The 19,863-nt window shown below is 46.9% G+C and overlaps 1 protein-coding gene across 11 annotated transcripts in view; it reads left to right on the top strand.

Annotated features, from left to right (window-relative positions):
• LOC309852573 (zinc finger protein 671-like) overlaps window positions 1-19,863 on the top strand; it is a 128,005-nt gene that overhangs the window by 77,467 nt on the left and 30,675 nt on the right. For 6 of the 11 annotated variants that reach the window (XM_082709436.1, XM_082709430.1, XM_082709429.1 and 3 more), the window contains exons 1-3: window positions 11,886-14,962; window positions 17,397-17,523; window positions 17,714-17,757. In XM_082709436.1, the coding sequence (XP_082565562.1) occupies window positions 14,870-14,962; window positions 17,397-17,523; window positions 17,714-17,757 (264 nt within the window). In that variant the 5' untranslated portion in view covers window positions 11,886-14,869. Of the gene's footprint in view, window positions 1-9,858; window positions 9,977-10,022; window positions 10,051-11,885; window positions 14,963-15,122; window positions 15,248-17,396; window positions 17,524-17,713; window positions 17,758-19,863 lie in introns of those variants that run through there. The other 5 variants (XM_082709434.1, XM_082709428.1, XM_082709433.1 and 2 more) reach the window with 3 other exon arrangements.

Consider the following 19,863-nt stretch of genomic DNA (forward strand, 5'->3'; position numbering starts at 1 on the left):
AAGAACGCCTTTGGTCCCAAACACACAGATACATGCGACCAGGGTGTCCACCTTGGAGGACAGTCCTTTGTGTGCAGTGTATGGGGGAAAATTTTCAGGTACAAGTCCTTATTTGCCATATACCAGAGATACCATACTGGAAAAAGACATTGTAAGTTTGGGAAATATGGAAAATCAGTTTGGCAGAGGTCAACCCACAGTCAACATGGAAGGACTCACAGTGGATCCAGGCAGTACACGTGCGGCAAATGTGGGAGATTCTTAGGCCACAAATCTGTCCTCCTTCATCCCCAGAGATGGCACAGTGGAGGGAAAAGTTATGTTTGTAGCGGGTGTGCAAAATCTGTTAGCAGTAGCTCCGTGTTGATTATCATAGGATTCAGTCTGGAGAATGGTTATATAAGTGTCGTTGCTGTGCAAAGTCTTTTCCCTCTATGTCTGCCCTCTCACATCATCAGAGAACTCACACAGGGGAAAGACTGTATGAGTGCAGTGATTGTGGGAAATGTTTTACCACTAGTTTGATTCTCCGTGCTCACCAGAGAGTTCATACAGCAGAAAGGCCTTATAAGTGCAGTGAATGTGGCAAGTCCTTTGTCCGAAGGTATAGCCTCAAAGTACATGTAAAGATTCGCTCAGGTGAAAGGCCTTATAAGTGTAATGAATGTGAGAAATCTTTTAAGTGGAAGTCAACTTTGATTAAACACCAGAGAGTTCACACAGGAGAAAAGCCTTATGAATGCAGTGAATGTGGCAAGTACTTTGTCCGAAGAAATATTCTCAAAGTACACATAAAGATTCACTCAGGTGAAAAGTCTTATAAGTGTAATGAATGTGGGAAATCTTTAAAATGTAAGTCAACATTGATTAAACACCAGAGAATTCACACAGGAGAGAGGCCTTATGAGTGCAGTGAATGTGGGAAATCTTTTGCCACTAGTTCTGTCCTTCATTGTCACCAGAGAGTTCACACTAGAGAAAGGCCTTATAAGTGCAGTGAATGTGGGAAATCCTTTACCACAAGGTCTGTCCTCCGTGATCACCAGAGAGTTCACGCTGGAGAAAGACCTTATGAGTGCAGTGAATGTGGCAAGTCTGTGTCCAAAGAAATAGCCTGAGCGTGCACCTAAAGGTCCACTCAGGTGAAAAGCCTTCCGAGTGTAATGGTGTGGGATATCACTGAAGTGTAAGTCAACATTCATTGAACACCAGAGAATTCACACTGGAGACCATCCTCATGAATGCCGTGATTGTGGGAAATCTTTTACTTTGAAATCTGCCCTTCATTCCCACCAGAGAGTTCACACTGGAGAACAGCCATATGAGTGCAGTGACTGTGGGAAATCTTTTACCACTGCTTCTCACCTTCATTCTCACAAGAGAGTTCACAATAGTGAAAGGCCTTACAAATGCAGCGAATGTGGCAAGTCCTTTTCCCGAAGGAATAGTCTCAATGTACATATCAAGGTTCACTCAGGTGAAAGGCCTTACAAATGTAATGAATGTGGGAAATCTTTCAACTATAAGTCAGCGTTCATTCAACACCGGAGAATTCACACAGGAGAAAAACCTTATCTGTGCAGTGAATGTGGGAAATCTTTTAGTTCTAGCCGTGCCCTCTGGTATCATCGTCAGAGTCACCTTGCAGTAAGTCCTTATGATTGTAGTGATTGTGGGAAATCTTTTACTTGTAGTTTTTATCTCCGTGATCACCAGAGAGTTCACACTGGAGAAAGGCCTTATAAGTGCAGTGAATGTGGGAAATCTTTCACTTCTCATTCTCTCCTCCATTTTCACCAGAGACTTCACACTGGAAAAAGGCCTTATGAGTGCAGTGAATGTGGCAAATCCTTCTTCCAAAGAAATAACCCTGAATGTACACATAAAGGTTCACTCAGGTGAAAAGCCTTACAAGTGCAATGAATGTGGGAAATTGTTGAAGTACAAGTCAGCCTTCATTCAACACCAGAGAATTCACACAGGAGAAAGGCCTTATGCTTGCTGTGAATGTGGGAATTTTTTTTTTCAGTTATGCTGTGCTCAGTTATCATCACAGAGTTCACACTGGAAAAAGACCTCAGGAGGTGGGGAATCTTTCAGCTAAATTTCCAGTCTCATTCAGCATGAGAAAGTACACAGTAGATAAAGTCTGGGTGGGTGAAAACATGAACTAAAGGGTTCTGTTCTGTAATGTTGCTATGTTGACTCCTGTCCTCTAATGCAGTAGGAGTATCAGATGATGTCTTTGGGAGGTAATTGATAACTAGAATGGATCATGTATGTCAATTCCTAATGAATGGTGTTAATGTATTGGAAGTATTCTGAGACAGCCTGCTTCCCCTGTCAATTGTGTGAGGACCCTTTGAGATCTTCTATAAATCAGGAAGCTGGTCCTCATGAGACACAAAACCAGGCTATATGGAGAATGTAATGGGAGATAGCCAGCTTCCAGAAGTGAGAAGTTTTTGTTGCTTACAAGCCACCCTGTATATCGTATTTTGTTAGAGCAGCCTGCGCTAAGAAACACGTGAATAGTGTAGGTAATGTTTTGGGCAAAATACTTTTTCATAAAAATCGGAGGTCACCTTGGAGCATGACCACATGGGTGAGCTGAAGAACACTAGTCCTTCAGCCAGACATCTGTCTTCATTCTACACTTGAGAGTTCACACTGCAGAAAGACTTTAAAATGGTAGAGAACATGGTATTTCCTTCTTTCGTGTAATTATGCTGCAGAGAACCTTACGAGGCAGCCACCTTCCTGAATTCAGCTTTGTTCACCTGCACATCCACAGCGGAATTACTTCCCGAAATTCCAACTATTTGGGAAACGTTCAGAAGTTGTATTGTATGTTCTGATGTGTCCAAGGTCATTGCTGGAGTCCCTGCCAGATTTTGTGACAGAAGTCATTTCACCTCTGTCACCTGTATGGTCCCAATAATGAACATCTGTCACCACCCAGCTTAGTGATGCTGACCACTTCACTTTGTCATTCGCTGGTGGACATGATGTGTACTGAGATCTCCTCAGTGCCGTCTAAGTTAGTGCATGGATATGACCCAGTGTTGACCCTCCATACCTCTTGAGTTCTGGATGATGTTTTGCAGAGAAAGACTAAATGATTTAGGGACCTTGTTGGTCTCCTGAGTTTTGTGATAAATATTTGCAGCTTCTAAGTCAGTAACGCAAGAAATGGGTGCTGTGTGTTGCTCTCGCTTATGCATTATTGAAGGCCTTTGTGTTTAATTACTGTTATGCCCCAATAATGTCTACTTGTATTATCTCTTTCTCTGTCAAATAAATAAATAAAATCGTAATGTGATCTCTCTCTCTCTCTGTCAAATAAATAAATAAAATCTTTTTTTTTAAAAAAGATTTTATTTATTTATTTGACAGAGAGAGATCACAGGTAGGAAGAGAGGCAGGCAGAGAGAGAGAGGAGGAAGCAGGCTCCCCGCTGAGCAGAGAGCCCGATGCGGGACTCGATCCCAGGACCCTGAGATCATGACCCGAGCCGAAGGCAGAGGCTTAACCCACTGAGCCACCCTGGCGCCCCACACAGACTACCTTTTAAGGGTAAAGGCCATGCTGTGGGGCCTGGCCACCCAGAGGTGGCCAATGAGATTTTAACACATACAGGAAACTCCACAGTGATGCTAGGTGACCAATTGAATTACAGTTTACCCTAGTAGACATTTGAACCAGCCTATCACACCTTAATTAGGATTGGCACCAAAAAGGCTCCCAAAGGGCCGTGGACCATACTCATTAGTAGCTAGGGAGACAGTATGCAACCCCCCACTGACCGATGTCTCCACCTGGCCTGACCCACCCTTGTATCTGGGCTTTGTTACCTGGAGCTGGTTTCTGGGACTTGTTTTTAAGTAAGTCCCCTGGGGGAAGGGGAGCAGGGGCAGCTTAACTTTAATGAAAGGGTCTTGCTAAATAGGTCCTTACAATTACCATTGGTCTTAGGTGTTAAAATCACTCTGACGAAGGGTTTGAAGTTGGAATTGGGCTCTGCCAGTGAGTGAACAGATTTCATTACAATGTCAAACTTACTGTGTCTCAGAGAGGATGTCTGCAAATAAGTAATACATAGGTCAGTTCTGCTCTCCAACTTGGGCTTTAATTTGTATTAAAACTCAAGACCAGGGTGCCGGGGTGGCTCAGTGGGTTAAAGCCTCTGCTTTTGCCTCCAGTTATGATCCCGGGGTCCTGGGATCGAGCCCCACACTGGTCTCTCTGCTCAACAGTGAACCTGCTTCCTTCACTCTCTCTCTCTCTCTCTCTCTCTCTCTCTGCCTGCCTCTCTGCCTACTTGTGATCTCTGTCAAATAAATAAAGTCTTTTAAAAAAGTGATACATTTCGGGCACCTGGGTGGCTCAGTGGGTTAAGTCACTGCCTTCGGCTCAGGTCATGATTTCAGGGTCCTGGGATCGAGTCTAGCATCGGGCTCTCTGCTCGGCAGGGAGCCTGCTTCCCTCTCTCTCTCTCTCTGCCTGCCTCTCCATCTACTTGTGATTTCTCTCTGTCAAATAAATAAATAAAATCTTAAAAAAAAAAAGTGATACATTTCACTTAAAAAAAAACCTCAAGACCTTTGTTATGGGGAGATTTCTATGCCCTACACTTAATGTGGTAACCCCAGTACCTCACAACATGACCACAGTTAGAGCATCTTCAAAGACATGATGAGGTTGAAATGGGTTATTAGGATGGATTCATGCAGTATGGCTGATGCTCTGAGAAGAGATGAGGAATCTGGCACCCAGGGATGACCATGGGCGGACACGGAATCCCCATCTGCAAGCCAAGGAGAAAGGCCCCAGAAGAAACTAACCCAGCTGACACCTCATGTTCAATTTCGAGACTCCAGATTGGGGTGAAATAAATTTCTCTTGTCTGGTCACCCGGAGTGTAGTACCATGTTAACATCAGTTCTAGCTAATACAGCCTCCTTGGATCCACATCTGGGTTTTGTGGTCTGGGTGCCAGGAAGCTTTGTGTGCCCAGAGGTCACCGTGAAGAGGGAGCACTTGAGACCTTCTCCAGTGCTTGTAGAAACAAGAATATTTTGCTTGTCCACAGAGGATAGCCCAGGCTGCCAGGCACTGTTGAGTGGAATCTCTAGCCACATCCTTCACAGGAGCCTTGTGACCGGCTGTGCAGTTTCCACTTGGAACTGTACAGGAGCAAGGGGACTGTAATTGGTAATCTAGATGATTGGGTAACTAGGGAGTAGCAGAGACACCAGCCACCTAAGTGGTATGTATTTCTTAAAAAATTATGCCCTCAGATGTTGCAGTGTCTGGCTGGGAAGGATCAGTGTGCATAGAAATTCTCCACTTTCACACACACATATCCTGGTTGGCTGAGGTCACTGTCATAAAATAATCCAAGTCTCTGAATTCTTTTGTCCTCTGTGGTGCTTACATGTCAAGGCCATAGTGGTGCAGGAGGAAAAAGGATAAAGACAAAGGAGAATTTATCCTCTATGGATGTAGCTTTTGTGACCCCTCCCAGCCAGCATACTTGTTGGAATCCTGAAGGACTAGCAGACACTTCTTCTGAACCGTCCTCCTCCTAGGTAGTCTCCAAGGTGCTCCCAGCCTCTAGGGCTAAGAACGCAGATCTTTCTGGAGGAGGTGGTATGGAGTCCTACTCCTGTTAAGGTTGCTCTAGATCATCTTCTGTCCCAAATTCCATAAATAAACCATTTCTCCGCCAGGTGGACTTTTTGTTTGGTCTGAAGGCTCAGAGGTCATTTTGCAGGTCTGTCCCTTATATTCAACAGTATTGTTTTCTTCTCTGGATGTATACCACTATTGATGTCTTCATCTTTTTGGGCATTTGGGTTATTTTCCAGTGTTTTCTTTCACAAACAAATCCCTCTATATACTTTCATTATAGTTCCTTATGCAGATAACTGTTTCATTTCACTTCTGTTAAAACTCAAAGCACAGTGGCTAGGCACAGGTAGGCGAGTGTTAACATTTTCCTGAAAGTGCCAAAGGGGTGCCATGAGTTCCAAACTGTTCGCTGTTGCATTCCCACCAGGTGTGTATGAGAGTTCTAGTATTTCCAGCCGCTCCCAGTACTTCATAGGACGTCTAATGTCAGCCCTTTTAGTATGTGTGCAGTACTATGTTGATTTCCTAGGGATTTCTGACTTTTCACCATTATTTCATGAGTTTCTTTACCACCTGTATGTCTTCTTTCATACAATTGCTGTTTGTTTCACTTGCCTACTTTCTTTGATGTGGTTATGGCCAGTTCTTTTTCAATTACAAATAAGCCAGGCACACAACAAAAACAAAAAAATGTTAGAGTTTTTCTCATTCTTACCTGGTGTTACATTTTTCTCTGTAGTGTCATGGTAATACTAAAAGGCTATTTTTTCATTAAGTACATTAGGTTTTTGTGGCCTACCCATTGTCCTGGACCAAAACACCTTACATGTTTAAGTCTAGGGCACATTCATTCCATTATGTCATCATTTTCTAAGTCCAGGCATTCAGAAAAACAATCCATCCCAGCTTTGTAGTGTTTGCCAATTTCTAGAGTGTAAATTCTCCCATGGTGAGAGCGATGTGCTCAGAGTAGGTGCTGAAAAACTGTACTTGGGTGTTTGGAGGAAAACTAAACCTTGGCGTGTGCAGGAGATGTGACAAGGCCAGGCATACAGTGGCTGTGGGGGCTGGGAGCTGGCTGGAGGTCTGCAGGAGCCTCACAGGCAGGAGACGTTAACCCTGACAGGCCAGAGGGGAGGGACGTCCCTGAACATCCAGACTGGTGACTGATGAGCTTTCGTCTCACCTTAGTAGCAACAGGGTTATCGTGTCCACCCACTCAGTTCAGAGTCACTTCTTCGGAGATTCTCACCATGGAACCTCAGCCTCCAAGTGATGTAATTCCTTCTCTTTCTGTAATAGTTGGCTGCGGGTCCCCAAAGAGTCAACATTCCTGCATCTCGCTGCCACTGTGGGCTGTGTTCCCAGGCATCTGTCTCAGGGAAAGTGGGCTGGGGCCAGGGAGGGGCTGATGGCACCGGGCCCCTCCAGCCTCCCCCTGGCCAGGAACGACTGGGAACCAGGTGGGGTGGGGCCTGTTCCGGAAAAGATGGGGATTCTCTCCTCGGTGGGCCTCACCCAGAGGATCGGAGGTGGATTCAGGAGTCCCTCTCCACCTGAAGGAGGGCCTCTACCAGAAGTAAGAAGGTCCATAGGTTAGGTGTGTGGCAACCTGTGGAAGCCTTAACTCCTCCTCCCACCCCTGGACACATGTGGGATCATGGTCTCATCTCGGAGGACATGCCAGGAAGGGGCCTGCAGCGGGGCCTGATGCCAGTTTGGAGGGCAGAGACAGAGGAGACATTTGGAAGTTACTGAAAGGGCCATCTGGGTTGAGTACCCGTACTTCACTGGAGAGGACGTTCCCACCATCAATTCTTTTTTTTTTTTTTAAAGATTTTATTTATTTATTTGACAGAGAGAAATCACAAGTAGGCATAGAGGCAGGCAGAGAGAGAGAGAGGAGGAAGCAGGCTCCCTGCTGAGCAGAGAGCCTGATGCGGGACTCGATCCCAGGACCCTGAGATCATGACCTGAGCCAAAGGCAGCGGCTTAACCCACTGAGCCACCCAGGCGCACCCCACCATCAATTCTTAAGTCAGTGCTCTACCCTGGCCCTCCTTTGCCCCTCAGGGACACAGCAGAGTCTGCAGGTGAGTCCTCTGTTCCTCTTGCATGCACCATTGTGACCACTTTGGTGCTGATGTGAGTACAAGTCTGGCCTAAACTCAGAGGATTAGGTTGTCCACCGTTATCTTAATGGGGGAAAATGTCAGGTGCAGGTTTTTCAACAAATTATGACTTTGAGGCACCTGGGTGGTTCAGTCAATTAAGCCTTTAGACTCAGGTCATGATCTGGGTGTCTGGGATAGAGCCCTGCCTTGGGCTCCCTGCTCAGTGGGGAGTCTGCCTCTCCCTCTCCCACTAGCCCTCCTCCTGCCTGTGCTCTCTCTCTCTTAAATAAATAAAATCTTTTTAAAAACCCCAAAACAAATTACAACTTTGTTGTAGGGGTTGGGGCACAGGGGTGCAAGAGGACTTATCCTGGGGGTCCCAGATAGACTAGGTTTGGCCACTTCCTGGTGCAGAAATCCAAAGACAGAGAAAGCAGAGGTGGTAAAGCAAAAAGGCATCTCAGCAAGCCCAGCACAGAGAAGACAATGGCCAAACCGCTCAGAGATTGTCTCCAATGAGCCGAGAATGCTTCCGGGTTTGTAGAAGGAAAATGTGGGGCCAAGGTGGGTGAGTACACGCAGGAAGGCAGTGAAAGTCAAACAGATCATTGTCCTGGAGTCAGTCATGAGTGGGGACTTGCTGGCTCAGGGCAAAAAGTCCTCGAGGGGGTAGTTTTGGTTCCCATCAGTGCATGCCTTGCCAGCGAGGTCTTCCATCTGAGTCAACAGACAAGTTGGAAAGAAGAAGCTGCCTGGAAAGTTTGAGCTCCAACTGGGGGAAGCTGAGATTCTTCTGTACTAAGAAAAATAGTGTGTATGGGTGAAGCCAACTCAGGCCCCCGGGCAACCTAGTAACCTTAAGGTTAAACAAGCATCCTTAGCCTACATGATGGATTAACTTTTCTATTTATCTATAGACCACACATTCACTCCTAGAAACAGCTGGGGACTTCCAAGTGCCACTAAGCAAAACAGACCCTCTTGTACAACCCCCAGGTACTAAGGAACCAGACCCCATTGCATAATCTCCCATCACTGCGATGACATCTATAGCTAGTACCATCGAGTCTGCATGTAGTCAAAAAGTGTTAAGGACTGCTGTACTCCCCTTACTGGTAAGCTGCTCTAAACTCCTTTAAAATCCCCTGGATGGGGATGAAACCTTGGAGTTGGCCTTTGTCCAAGAGTCCACCTTCTCCCCACATGGCCAGCCTTCCCAATAAAGCTCATTTTCCTTTCCAATCAATACTTCTCTTTTGAGTATTGACTTTTGGCAATATTGAGTATTGACTTCTCTTTTGAGTATTGACTTTTAGGCAGCCAAAATTGGGATTTGGTAACACAGGAACGTATTTGAACACAGGCACAGACACAGAGCAATCCATCCATATGCAAAAGCAATTCTAAGAGGATATTATGGGGTGCCCATGTGTCTCATTTGGATAACAGTCCACATCTTGATTTTGGCTCAGCTGGTGATCTGGGGATTGTGAGACGACCTCACCCCTGGGCTCCATCCTCACTGTGGCATCTGCTTGAGATTCTCTTACTTCCTGTCCAGCTTACTTCCCCACACACGCTCCCTCTCTTTAAACAACCAACAAACACCATACTGCAAGTACTGTCTTTCTGTACCAGGTACAGTGGTTAAAGGTTTTTCACTTTTTATGTTCATGAAGTAGCACTAATGCACTAACAAAGTACAGAAAATCGGACATTCTGGACATTACTTTTTTTATTTTTATTTTTATTTTTTTTCTTTTTTTTTAGACATTACTTTTTTAAAAAAAGATTTTATGTATTTATTTGAGTGAGAGAGAGAAAGAAGGAGAGCAAGCACAGGAAATGGACAGCAGGGGGGAGGGACAAGCAGACTCCCCACTGAGCAGGGAGCCCTTTGCAGGGCTCAGTCCCAGACCCCAAGATCATGCATGACCTGAGCTGAAGTCAGACGCTTAACCAAATGAGCCATCCAGGTGCTTCTCTAGACATCACTTTTTTATTGAAGGAAACAAATGTATACTGATAAATTTTGCAGCCTGTATTCTGAAATTTGTAGCTATAGAGGCGATTCCCGCCCATCACAAGAATATCAGGTGCCTTTCTTCAGGAACGCAAGGAGAGCATGGAACATTCAACTGTCTGTCTATCTTACCCAGAGACGTCTTAAAGAACTGATTCCTGGGCTACCACCGAAGTGTCTGAGTCAAGAGGTCTCTGTTGTGGACTGAGAATGAGCATTTCTTTTTTTTTTTTTTTTTTTTTTTTTTTTTTTGAGAATGAGCATTTCTAATGAGCTGAGGTAAAGCTGATGGAGAGGGCAGAGGTGAAACTGAAAACAGGTTTTTCCGGGAAGGCCAGGCTGCCTCCCTCCATGCTCCAGTACAGGGACTCTGTAGACCTACAGACTGTGAGGAGCAGCAGGGTGAAGGGTTCTCATGCACACCTGCTGAGTGCCTCTGCAGTGAGCCAAGCAGGGTAAAGGCTTAAAGGGCTGGAGTTCCAGGGTCTCCAGGGCAGAGAGGCCCCAGGAAGACACCTAGCCACTGGCTTCTTTTGCTTGGAACTGCAAATCAGCAAAGAGGCCGCTAGATGCCAGTGGCTCCGATGTTCTACCACCTACAGAGACAGGCAGAGGGAGAGGGAGGAGGCTCCCCACTGAATAGGGAGCCTGATGCAGGGGCTCCAGTCCCAAGCCCCTGGGATCACCACCTGAACAGAAGGCAGCCACTTAACCAACTGAGCCACCCAAGCGCCTCACAGTCTTCCCTTTACAGATTAGCCTTTTCCCTAGTTTGGTTCGCTGTTACCTGAATAGTTTTGATGTTTGCTCAAATAAGCTCTTCGAAATTTTCATGTAGCTCACTTCATCTTTTAATAGAACTAACAGGGGTGCCTGGGTGGCTCAGTTGCTAAGCTTCTGCCTTTGGCTTAGGTCATGATCCAAGGGTTCTGGGACAGAGCCCCGCATTGGGCTCTCTGCTCTGTGGGAAGTCTGCTTCTCCCTCTCCCACTGCCCCTGCTTTTTTTTTTTTTTTAAGATTTTATTTATTTGACAGAGAGCGATCACAAGTACGCAGACAGGCAGGCAGAGAGAGAGGAAGGGAAGCAGGCTCCCTGCTGAGCAGAGAGCCCGATGCGGGGCTCGATCCCAGGACCCTGGAATCATGACCTGAGCCGAAGCCAGAGGCTTTAACCCACCGAACCACCCAGGTGCCCCACACTGCCCCCGTTTGTGTTCCCTCTCCTGCTGTCTCTCTCTCTCTCTGTCAAATAAATAAATAAAATCTTAACAAAACCCAGAACAAATAAAAATAAAACCCGAAGGACTCATCCTTGCTCAGTGGTGCTCTTATTAACGAGGTCTTCCTTTCTGCCCAGTGCATCTCTTTTCTCACAAAATCACCTCTCTTGTTTCTATCTCACCTGCCACATTTTTTTAAAAGATTTATTTATCTATTTATTTGACAGACAGAGATCACAAGTAGGCAGAGAGGCAGGCAAAGAGAGAGAGGAGGAAGCAGGGTCTCTGCTGAGCAGAGAGCCCGATGCGGGGCTCGATCCCAGGACCCTGGAATCATGACGTGAGCCGAAGGCAGAGGCCTTAACCCACTGAGCCACCCAGGTGCCCCTCACCTGCCACATTTTAACATTGAATGTAAACTTGAACTTTTGTTTTCATGTTCCATGTGTTTTCCTTGAACATAATACAACGCATCTGAAGGCAGGACTGCTTCTCTTGCGCCTGCATTTCTCCCATGCATCGAACAAATTTCCTAAAAAACCAGTATGTGCTCAGTGGACGTTTGTGGGAACAGTGAATACACATGACATAGCCATTTCTCTTCATTTTAATTCTTACGGGTACCCTAAATGTCCTTTTCTCTCTCCATGGTAGTCTTAAAATTAGTAAAGGAAACCACATTTAAAATGAAGGTGTCGGGGCATCTGGGTGGCTCAGTGGGTTGGGCCACTGCCTTCAGCTTGGGTCATGATCTCAGGGTCCTGGGATCGAGTCCCGTGTCGGGCTCTCTGCTCAGCGGGGAGCCTGCTTCCCTCTCTCTCTCTCTCTGCCTGCCTCTCCATCTACTTGTGATCTCTTTCTGTCAAATAAATAAATAAAATCTTAAAAAAAAATAAAATAGGGTGCCTGGGTGGCTCAGTGGGTTAAGCCGCTGCCTTCGGCTCAGGTCATGATCTCAGGGTCCTGGGATCGAGTCCCGCATCGGGCTCTCTGCTTAGCAGGGAGTCAGCTTCCTCCTCTCTGCCTCTCTGCCTACTTGTGATCTCTCTCTGTCAAATAAATAAATAAATAAAATCTTTAGAAAAAAAATAAAATAAAATAAAGGTGTCCTGGTGGGGGATGGGGCAACTGGGTGATGGACATTTGAGTGCACGTGATATAATGAGCACTGGTTATTATAAAAAACTGATAAATCACTGAAATCTAACTCTGAAACTAACAATATATTACATGTCAATGAATTGAATTTAGTTTAAAAAAATAAATAAAAATAAATAAAGTAAAATGAAACTTTCACAGAGGCAGGAATGGTTAGTTAGCAGGAAAAAGGAAGATTATTTTTATCCTGACAAGGGAGGAAACTTTCACAGTAGTAATTTAATCTCCTGCTTTTAATAAAAAGAAGAATGAATGCCCCTTGCCCCAGCAACTACACCCTAACCAGGGCAGAGAGCCAATGGAAAACTGTCACAACTGGAAACTCTTGGTCTTCAATGAAACTATTTTCTTTAAGGATTTTATTTATTTCACAGACAGAGATTACAAGTAGGCAGAGAGGAAGGCAGGGCAGCGGGGGGAAGCAGTCTCCCTGGTGAGCAGAGAGCCTGATTTGGGGCTCGATCCCAGTACCCTGGGATCATGACCTGAGCTGAAGTCAGAGGCTTTAACCCACTGAGCCACCCAGGTACCCCTTCAATAAACTTTTATTGAAAGCAAACCTCCCCAGTCTCCTAAAACCTAATAAAAGCAGACTTTCCTTCTGTTTCTTCAGACTTTCCTGTGGTTTGCCCTACTGTGCCTATCCCCAGTTAAAATTCCTGTTAATTCTTGAATAAAATCCTGTTTATTAGTAAAATAAGTGGCCATTTATTTTTTAAGGATGACAGCATTGCTTAATATTTTCAGGAATGAAAAAGTTACATTGTGGAGACAGAAGCCCTCAAAATGAATAAGTATATTGGTCTAGCAGAGTCACGTTCTCAATTTTATTCCGTCTTTTTTCAGACTTCTTAGAGCCTTCTCTAAAAGTTCTCTGAGATCATAGCATTTTTTAAGACTTTAGTGATGGGTAGGGAGATGAAATGTGGGTTTCCCCATAGCTATTTCTGCCACTGTCTTTAAACAACTTGATAAAGGTTAGAAACTGCTTTCCAAAATGTGCATTTCACCACTGTTTTCTGAGATAACTTCAGTTGTTAAGCGACACTGCTACAGTGCCTGAAGAAAGAAGAGTCACTTCCCCACAAGAAGGTGAGATCATTGGGTTCAGACAACCCTTCATTTCAGGCTCAGATTCTCCCCTTGCACACTGGCTCCAACTGAAAATGGCAACATGTGTTTGGTACCAAAAACAGGATTGGTCAAGTTGCACTATGATTGGGATGATATCGGACTCCTAAAAGGAACTGGGTATATCTGAGACTATGGACGAAGAAATATACGGGTAAAAGTGTTCCTTCATAGATGGGACACAATCGCGATACAGGTAAGAGAGGCTAACTGTGGAACCAGAGGCTGACCACGTCACGTGACCACATCATTCGGGGCAGCCTACCATCCCTTGTCCTTCCTCCCTGACATGCACCTGTATGGGACGTAGAAAGGAAACCACGGGCGCCAAATGGAGTCACTTCTGCTGGGCCGTGTCACCAAACTAGCGCATAATGCCGAAGTTCACTGCACTTTTGACTTCCCCAGAAATTCCGTTTCCACTGCTCAGTCAGGAATACACCGGTCAGCACCAAAAAGGTAATCTACATGGATGGGCCCTCCATCCCCCAAAGATAGAGGATGGCTTCTCCTAATGAGTCTTTTGTCCCCACAGTAAGGTGACCTCATCTGACATTAACCTTTTTTCTATTTATGATGTTCTTGTCCTACCTTTATTCCTTTATTTTTTTTTTTAGACTTTATTTATTTATTTGACAGACATCACAAGTAGACAGACAGGCAGAGAGAGAGAGAGAGGAAAGCAGGCTCCCCGCTGAGCAGAGAGCCCGATGCGGGATTCGATCCCAGGACCCTGAGATCATGACCTGAGCCAAAGGCAGCGGCTTAAACCACTGAGCCACCCAGGAGCCCTTGTCCTACCTTTAAAAACCTTTCCTTTCTGTAGCGCTTTGGAGCTGCCCTCTGCGTGCTGGACGGGGTGCTGCCCAACCCAGAAACTCAGGAATAGCGCCGAAAGCCCCTCAGAATGCACCGTGTTGAAGTTTTATGATTTAACAGTAAGGTTTCTAAGTTCCTAACGAACTATGAACTGACTAAGGCGCTGAAGGATGCAAGCATGAAGAGCAACAACAACTTTCCAGGTAGACAGAGAGACTCATTTATTTCAGAGGCGCCTCAAGGGATGATTTGTCATTTACCTCAGCCACGGAATTCGGGAGTATCTAACGTAACGGTTTTCTCCTTTGGAAGAAGATTGGCCTTCCTGGAGTCTTCTCCGCCTTAAACCAGAACCAAATGCGGTCCGGTACCTCTGAGGAGGGGCAGAACTTTCCGGAATCCCTCAAGGTGAGACCTGACCGAAGCGCCGAACTCCAGGGTAGAAGACCCCTTTTCTGAGGCCGCCCAAGTTCTGGGAGCCACAAAACCCGAAAGACCCTCGGCCCTGACGACAGAGCAAGGGGCCAATGAGAGAACAGGACGGGACATTTCTAGGCGTGCGCATCCGCTAGGGCGGGACTTCCTGCCAATTGCGGCGTTCGGCCTCTCTTTCCCGTTTGTTTACTTGGGACGGTTCGGAAACGCACTTTATGAAGAGTGATTAGTGGAGAAGACGTGAGGGAAGGCTATTTCCTCCAAGACAGACTGGAGGCACGAGACTCTGTGACATCTCTCGAGTTGCCGCGTACCGGGGCTTAGACAAAGACTAATGGCCCGGGTGTCCGCTCCCCTCCCTCAGCTCCCGGCTCCGCTTCGCCCACAGAGTCCGATAGCGGCAGCCCCGCCCAGGGACTCGGCTGAGGTAAAAGCTCGTCCCCCGGGCCCTCCCCGCCGCCCCCGACCCAGACCGAAGGCTCGAGAGTGGAGCGCCTGCTCGCGGCCCTGCGGCCCAGGCCCGGGTGTCCGCGACAAGGAGGCGCCGGTGGGCGGGGCCCGTGTGGGAGCGCCGGCGCGCTGAGTGCGGGCGCGGGCTCCGGGCTGACCCGCTGAAGTGCCGCCGGGGCAGGGGGCGGCAGGGGGCTCGCGCCACCAACGGGGGACGCCGCGGCTGCATTGGTTCTGTCAGGAGCAGGGTGCGGCGCGGCGGGTGAGACGGGCGCCGTCTCTGCCTGCCGAGGCCGTGTCTGCTGGCGGGTGTCAGGGGGCTTTCTCGGGCCGCGGAGAAGCGCCGCCGTCGGGGGTGAGCGCGCAGGCAGGACGCGCAGCAGGAGGGACTAGCGGTTGTCGTTGGTAGTGGCCCGACCGCCACCGTGTCCACCCTGGATGTTGGAGAACCGGCTGCTGTTGGTCTGTTTTCGGAGAAGGGTTGAGGCGAATTGTGGGTTTCGCAAGGGAGAGGAGAACGGGGGGGAGTGAGGGGAACCCCGGGGCTTTTGGTCGGTGACGCTTGAAGAATCCGAGTCAAAGCAGTAGCCAGTGTGGAGAAGAGAGAGGTTGTCTCCCCGGCCCCGCTTAAGGAAAGGAGCTAAAGCTGTTGTGTACTCCGAGTCCACTGGACTAAACTGGAAGGTCGAAGTATAGTGGCTTCTCATTGGCTGAGCTCTTGGGTGAGGCGATCATGAAAAGGCTGTCTTTTGGGGGGGGGGGCGGTTATTGAAGTAGTATCCCCAAATAAGTTCAAGTCCATCTCTTTCTGTTGGACCCGCAGGTGATACCACCCACTACCGTAGTGTCTGAGAGCTGCCCCCAGTGCAACCTCCCGACCCCAATTTAGGAAGGTTTCCCCTCATTAATTTTCACAGTTTAGCAGCTGAAGGGAGGGAAAGTCCCATCAACCTGATGGAAGTTAACAGTAAGTTGCTTATCTTTGGGAGTGTCCGAACATGTTTCCACTGTATTAGGCGACTTAGATATTTCAGAAAATGGTAAGTGATGGCATCAAGTGGGCAGCTGGACAGGAAATTTTGGGAAACTGGGGGAAAGATTCATGATGGAGAGTTTGAAAAGTGATGGCTACTGTTTGGACCAAGGTGGAGACTGGGATCACATTTGGGAAGGGAACGCAGAGTGTTATGACAATGCTCCTAGTAGGTCAGAGGGACCTAGTAACATGTGCTGAAGAGTGGTTTTCCTGCTCAACTCGTGGTCGGGGTTGCTGGGCGTTGTGAACACAGGTGAAGGAGAGAGGCAGTGATCTGGCAGATACATGGACAAGCCTTCCGTGGGATGCTGGAACAAGTGATAGCTGAGGACATGGGGGGGGGGTGTTTGTTTGTTTGTTTAAGTAGGCTCCATTCCCAGTGTGGAGCCCAACAGGAGTCTTGAACTCAGGACTATGAGATGGAGACCTGTGTGGAGATGAAGAGTTAGATGCTGAACCCATTTAGCCACCCAGGCGGCCCCTCCCTGCGAGTATTTGAGAGGCTGGAGCTGCTCTCTCTTCAGTGTTCTAGGACTTCACCAGAATTTTGTGGTCAGCTTTATGGCATCCAGAGTGTTTCGGAGTCTTCCTGCCAGAAATGGTCTGGGGCAAATGTCATTTTTGCTTTTCTGTGCCTGGCAGAGAGGTCCTTAGGGCTGGTTGTTTTCACAAAGGTCCAATAGTGGATGGTTGGTTCCCAACTGTGGAGGGCCAGCATGGGTAGTAGGGGAGTAGACGATGACATGGGAACATTCTAGTTTGACACTGGTTGTGAGTGTGATACTGGAGGGAAGATTAGAGGCAGGTGAGGAGGCTTCTCAGCAGCATGTGAGGCTTTCCCTCAGTTGGGATACACGGTCATATTGGGGTGGTAGTGGAACCTCTTTGTGTTTGTCACACATCCTTTGGTTGTCAAGTGACAAGGACAAGTGTGAATCAAGCGAGAATCCTTTGGAAGGTGTGAGCTTTTTCATCTGTGGGGTCTGAAGACATGAGAAGTATAGACTACAGAATCATGTACCTTCCTCTCCAGCTAAGGGCCTCAGGGTCCTGGTATTGAAGACTTCCTGGCAGAGCAGGGAATATAATTGGCGGTCTTAAGGGCTTGCCCTGGGAGACTCCATGGGAATATCCTGGCAGGGGGATGGGACTTGCAGGCCACATTGCTTCCATGTGTCCCCTGCGTGTTATTGCTGAGCACTGAACAGTGATTGGTGGGAAGGTGAGAGGAGAGCAGCATTAGGAACAGCAGGACATGGTGTTTATCTGAGGAGGGGAGCTGGGCTGGTAGGAGAGACTGGGGTGGGTGTGTGGGTTGGCTGGTGAGTTCTCAGAGAGAGAATGCTCAGGGTTCCATGTTTTCCTTTCGTGGTAGTGTGGTGTGACCTTTGAGGACGTGGCCGTGTACTTCTCCTGGAAGGAGTGGAGGCTTCTTGATGAGGCTCAGAGACGGCTGTACCACCATGTGATGCTGGAGAACTTTGCACTTGTATCGTCACTGGGTAAGGCCCTCGGCGTCCCCTTGACCTGCCCTGGACTCTGTATCCTGCGGACTCCCCTTTTCCATTCTCCAGGGGAGGGTTTGTGCTTCTCTGGTGTGGACTGTGTTCACTGGGTGCTTCCCTGGCTTTCTGGGCAGTTGCTTTTGTTGCTGGCCCTGAGTTGTTGGTGTGCCCTTCTGTCTGCCCGCAGCCCCAGTACCCGCTGTGCTGAGCCCTGATCGGCTAAGATCGCAGGTCAGTGGTCCTGCATTGAGGCTGATGGAATGCACCTTGCTTGCTCTCTCCCTGGCTTGGTCTCTGTGTTCAGATTGGTGCCATTTCTGTGGCCTGGGTTTTGAACCCTTCCTTGGGGTGACATTTCCTCATTTCTGCCTGTGCCTGAAATTGGAGGCATGGGCATGTTTACTGCTTATGTGTACCATGGGTTACTTCTCAAGACTGCCCTTTATGGTTCTTTTTGTGGTGTTAAATCGCTTTTTTACCTGCCACCCTCCATTCATCCTTGTGAGATATGATTGACAAATAAAATTGTATTATTGAAATTATATTACATAATGATTTGATATACATTATGAATTTTTAATTATTCATTTATTAGAGAGAGAGTGTGTGTTATGTGTGTGAGGGAGAGCCAGGGGTAGGGGCAGACTGAGAGAAACTCGTGGTGACTATGCTGAGCAGGGATCCTGAGGCAGGCCTTGATCTCTAGACCCAGACATCGAGGTGCCCTTACATTATGAAATTACTAACAAAATGAACCTGATCAGTCCAGGATCGCTTGACACAATTACATTTTCTGTTGTTGGTGGTTCTGAAGCTTAATATCTACCCGAATAGCAAATTTCAAGTGTTCCATAGAATATTGGCAACTGTAGTCAATGTGCTGTATGATAGAGCCTCAGAAGTTATCTTGTGACTGTTAGTTGTATCCTTACCAACATCTCCCCATTTCAGTCTTTAGCTTGTGGCATTCTCCTTTCTGTTTCTTTGAGTTTGACTTTTTTCTTTTCTTAATAAATATCCACATAGGGGCACCTGGGTGGCTCAGTGGGCTAAAGCCTCTGCCTTCAGCTCAGGTCATGAATCCGGGGTCATGGGGTTGAGCCCCGGCATCGGGCTCTCTGCTTGGTGGGAAGCCTGCATCCTCCTCTCTCTCTCTCTGCCTACTCTGCCTACTCGTGATCTCTGTCTGTCAAATAAATAAATAAATAATCTTAAAAAATATATATATATCCACATAAGTGGGTTTGTACCCTGTATCCACATACAGGGTTTGTGTTTTGCTGTGTGGCTTATTTGACTTAGAGTGGTTTTTTTTTTTTTTCGGATTCATCTGTTTGTGGCAAGTGGCAGGGTTGCCTGCAGTTTTATGGCTGACTATTCCTGCACATGGGTGTACTAAATGTTTTTTTGTCACGTTATTTATTTCTCTATCTAGAAACAATTTATTTTTTTATTCTTTTTATTTTTTTAAGATATACTCCATGCCCGCTATGGGGCTTGAACTCACCACCTGAGAGCAAGAGTTGTGTACTCTATGGACTGAGCTGGGCGGTTGCCCCCGATTTGTCAGTATAAACACTGACACACAGTAATGTTTCCATATGTTGGCTTTGTGAATAGTACTGCAGTGGATGTTCCTGTTCGGGTAGGTTGTGGAGATACGGATTCTGTGTCCTTAGAATACATACCTAGAAATGGCAGTGGTCGACTGTGTGGTAGTTGTATTTTCAATTTTTGTTGGGTGTCCCTAATATTTTCCACACAGACTTCCCTGTATACATTCCCAGCAACGGTATTCCAGTGTTCCTTTTTCTGCACATCCTGACCAGGGTGTTACCTCTTGTCTTTTTTGGTAATAGCCATTGTAAGAGGTAGGAGGTGATATCTTGTGGTTTTGGTTTTCGTTTCCCTGATGATTGGTGATTGTGAGCACGTGTTAGTCACATGTACATCCTTTTCACTCTCTGGTGTGTTTCATTGGCTCTGGTGCACCTGAAAAGTTGCACTTTTCAATTTGGTGTAGTGGTATTTGTGAGTGCTTGCTTTCGTTGTGTGTGCTTCAGATGTCCCACTCAAAAAAGCATTGTCAGGAATAAGGTTACAGAGGCTTTTCCCTATGTTTTTTTCCTAGGAATTTTAGGGTTTGAGATCCTATGTGTAGGTCCTTAATCAATTTGAAGTTCATTTCCTTGAGTGCTGCAAGCAGGAGACCCAGGATCCTTGTGTTTTCATTTGGACAGTCAGATACCACAGCAGTATGAAAGAGGTTATTCTTCCCCAGGGTTGATTCTTGGCCTCATTGTCAAAGATTAGTCATCTGTAGACGTGTTGCTTTAC

Source organism: Mustela nivalis (genome assembly GCF_964662115.1).
Source record: "Mustela nivalis genome assembly, chromosome: 18".
NCBI lineage: Eukaryota > Metazoa > Chordata > Mammalia > Carnivora > Mustelidae > Mustela > Mustela nivalis.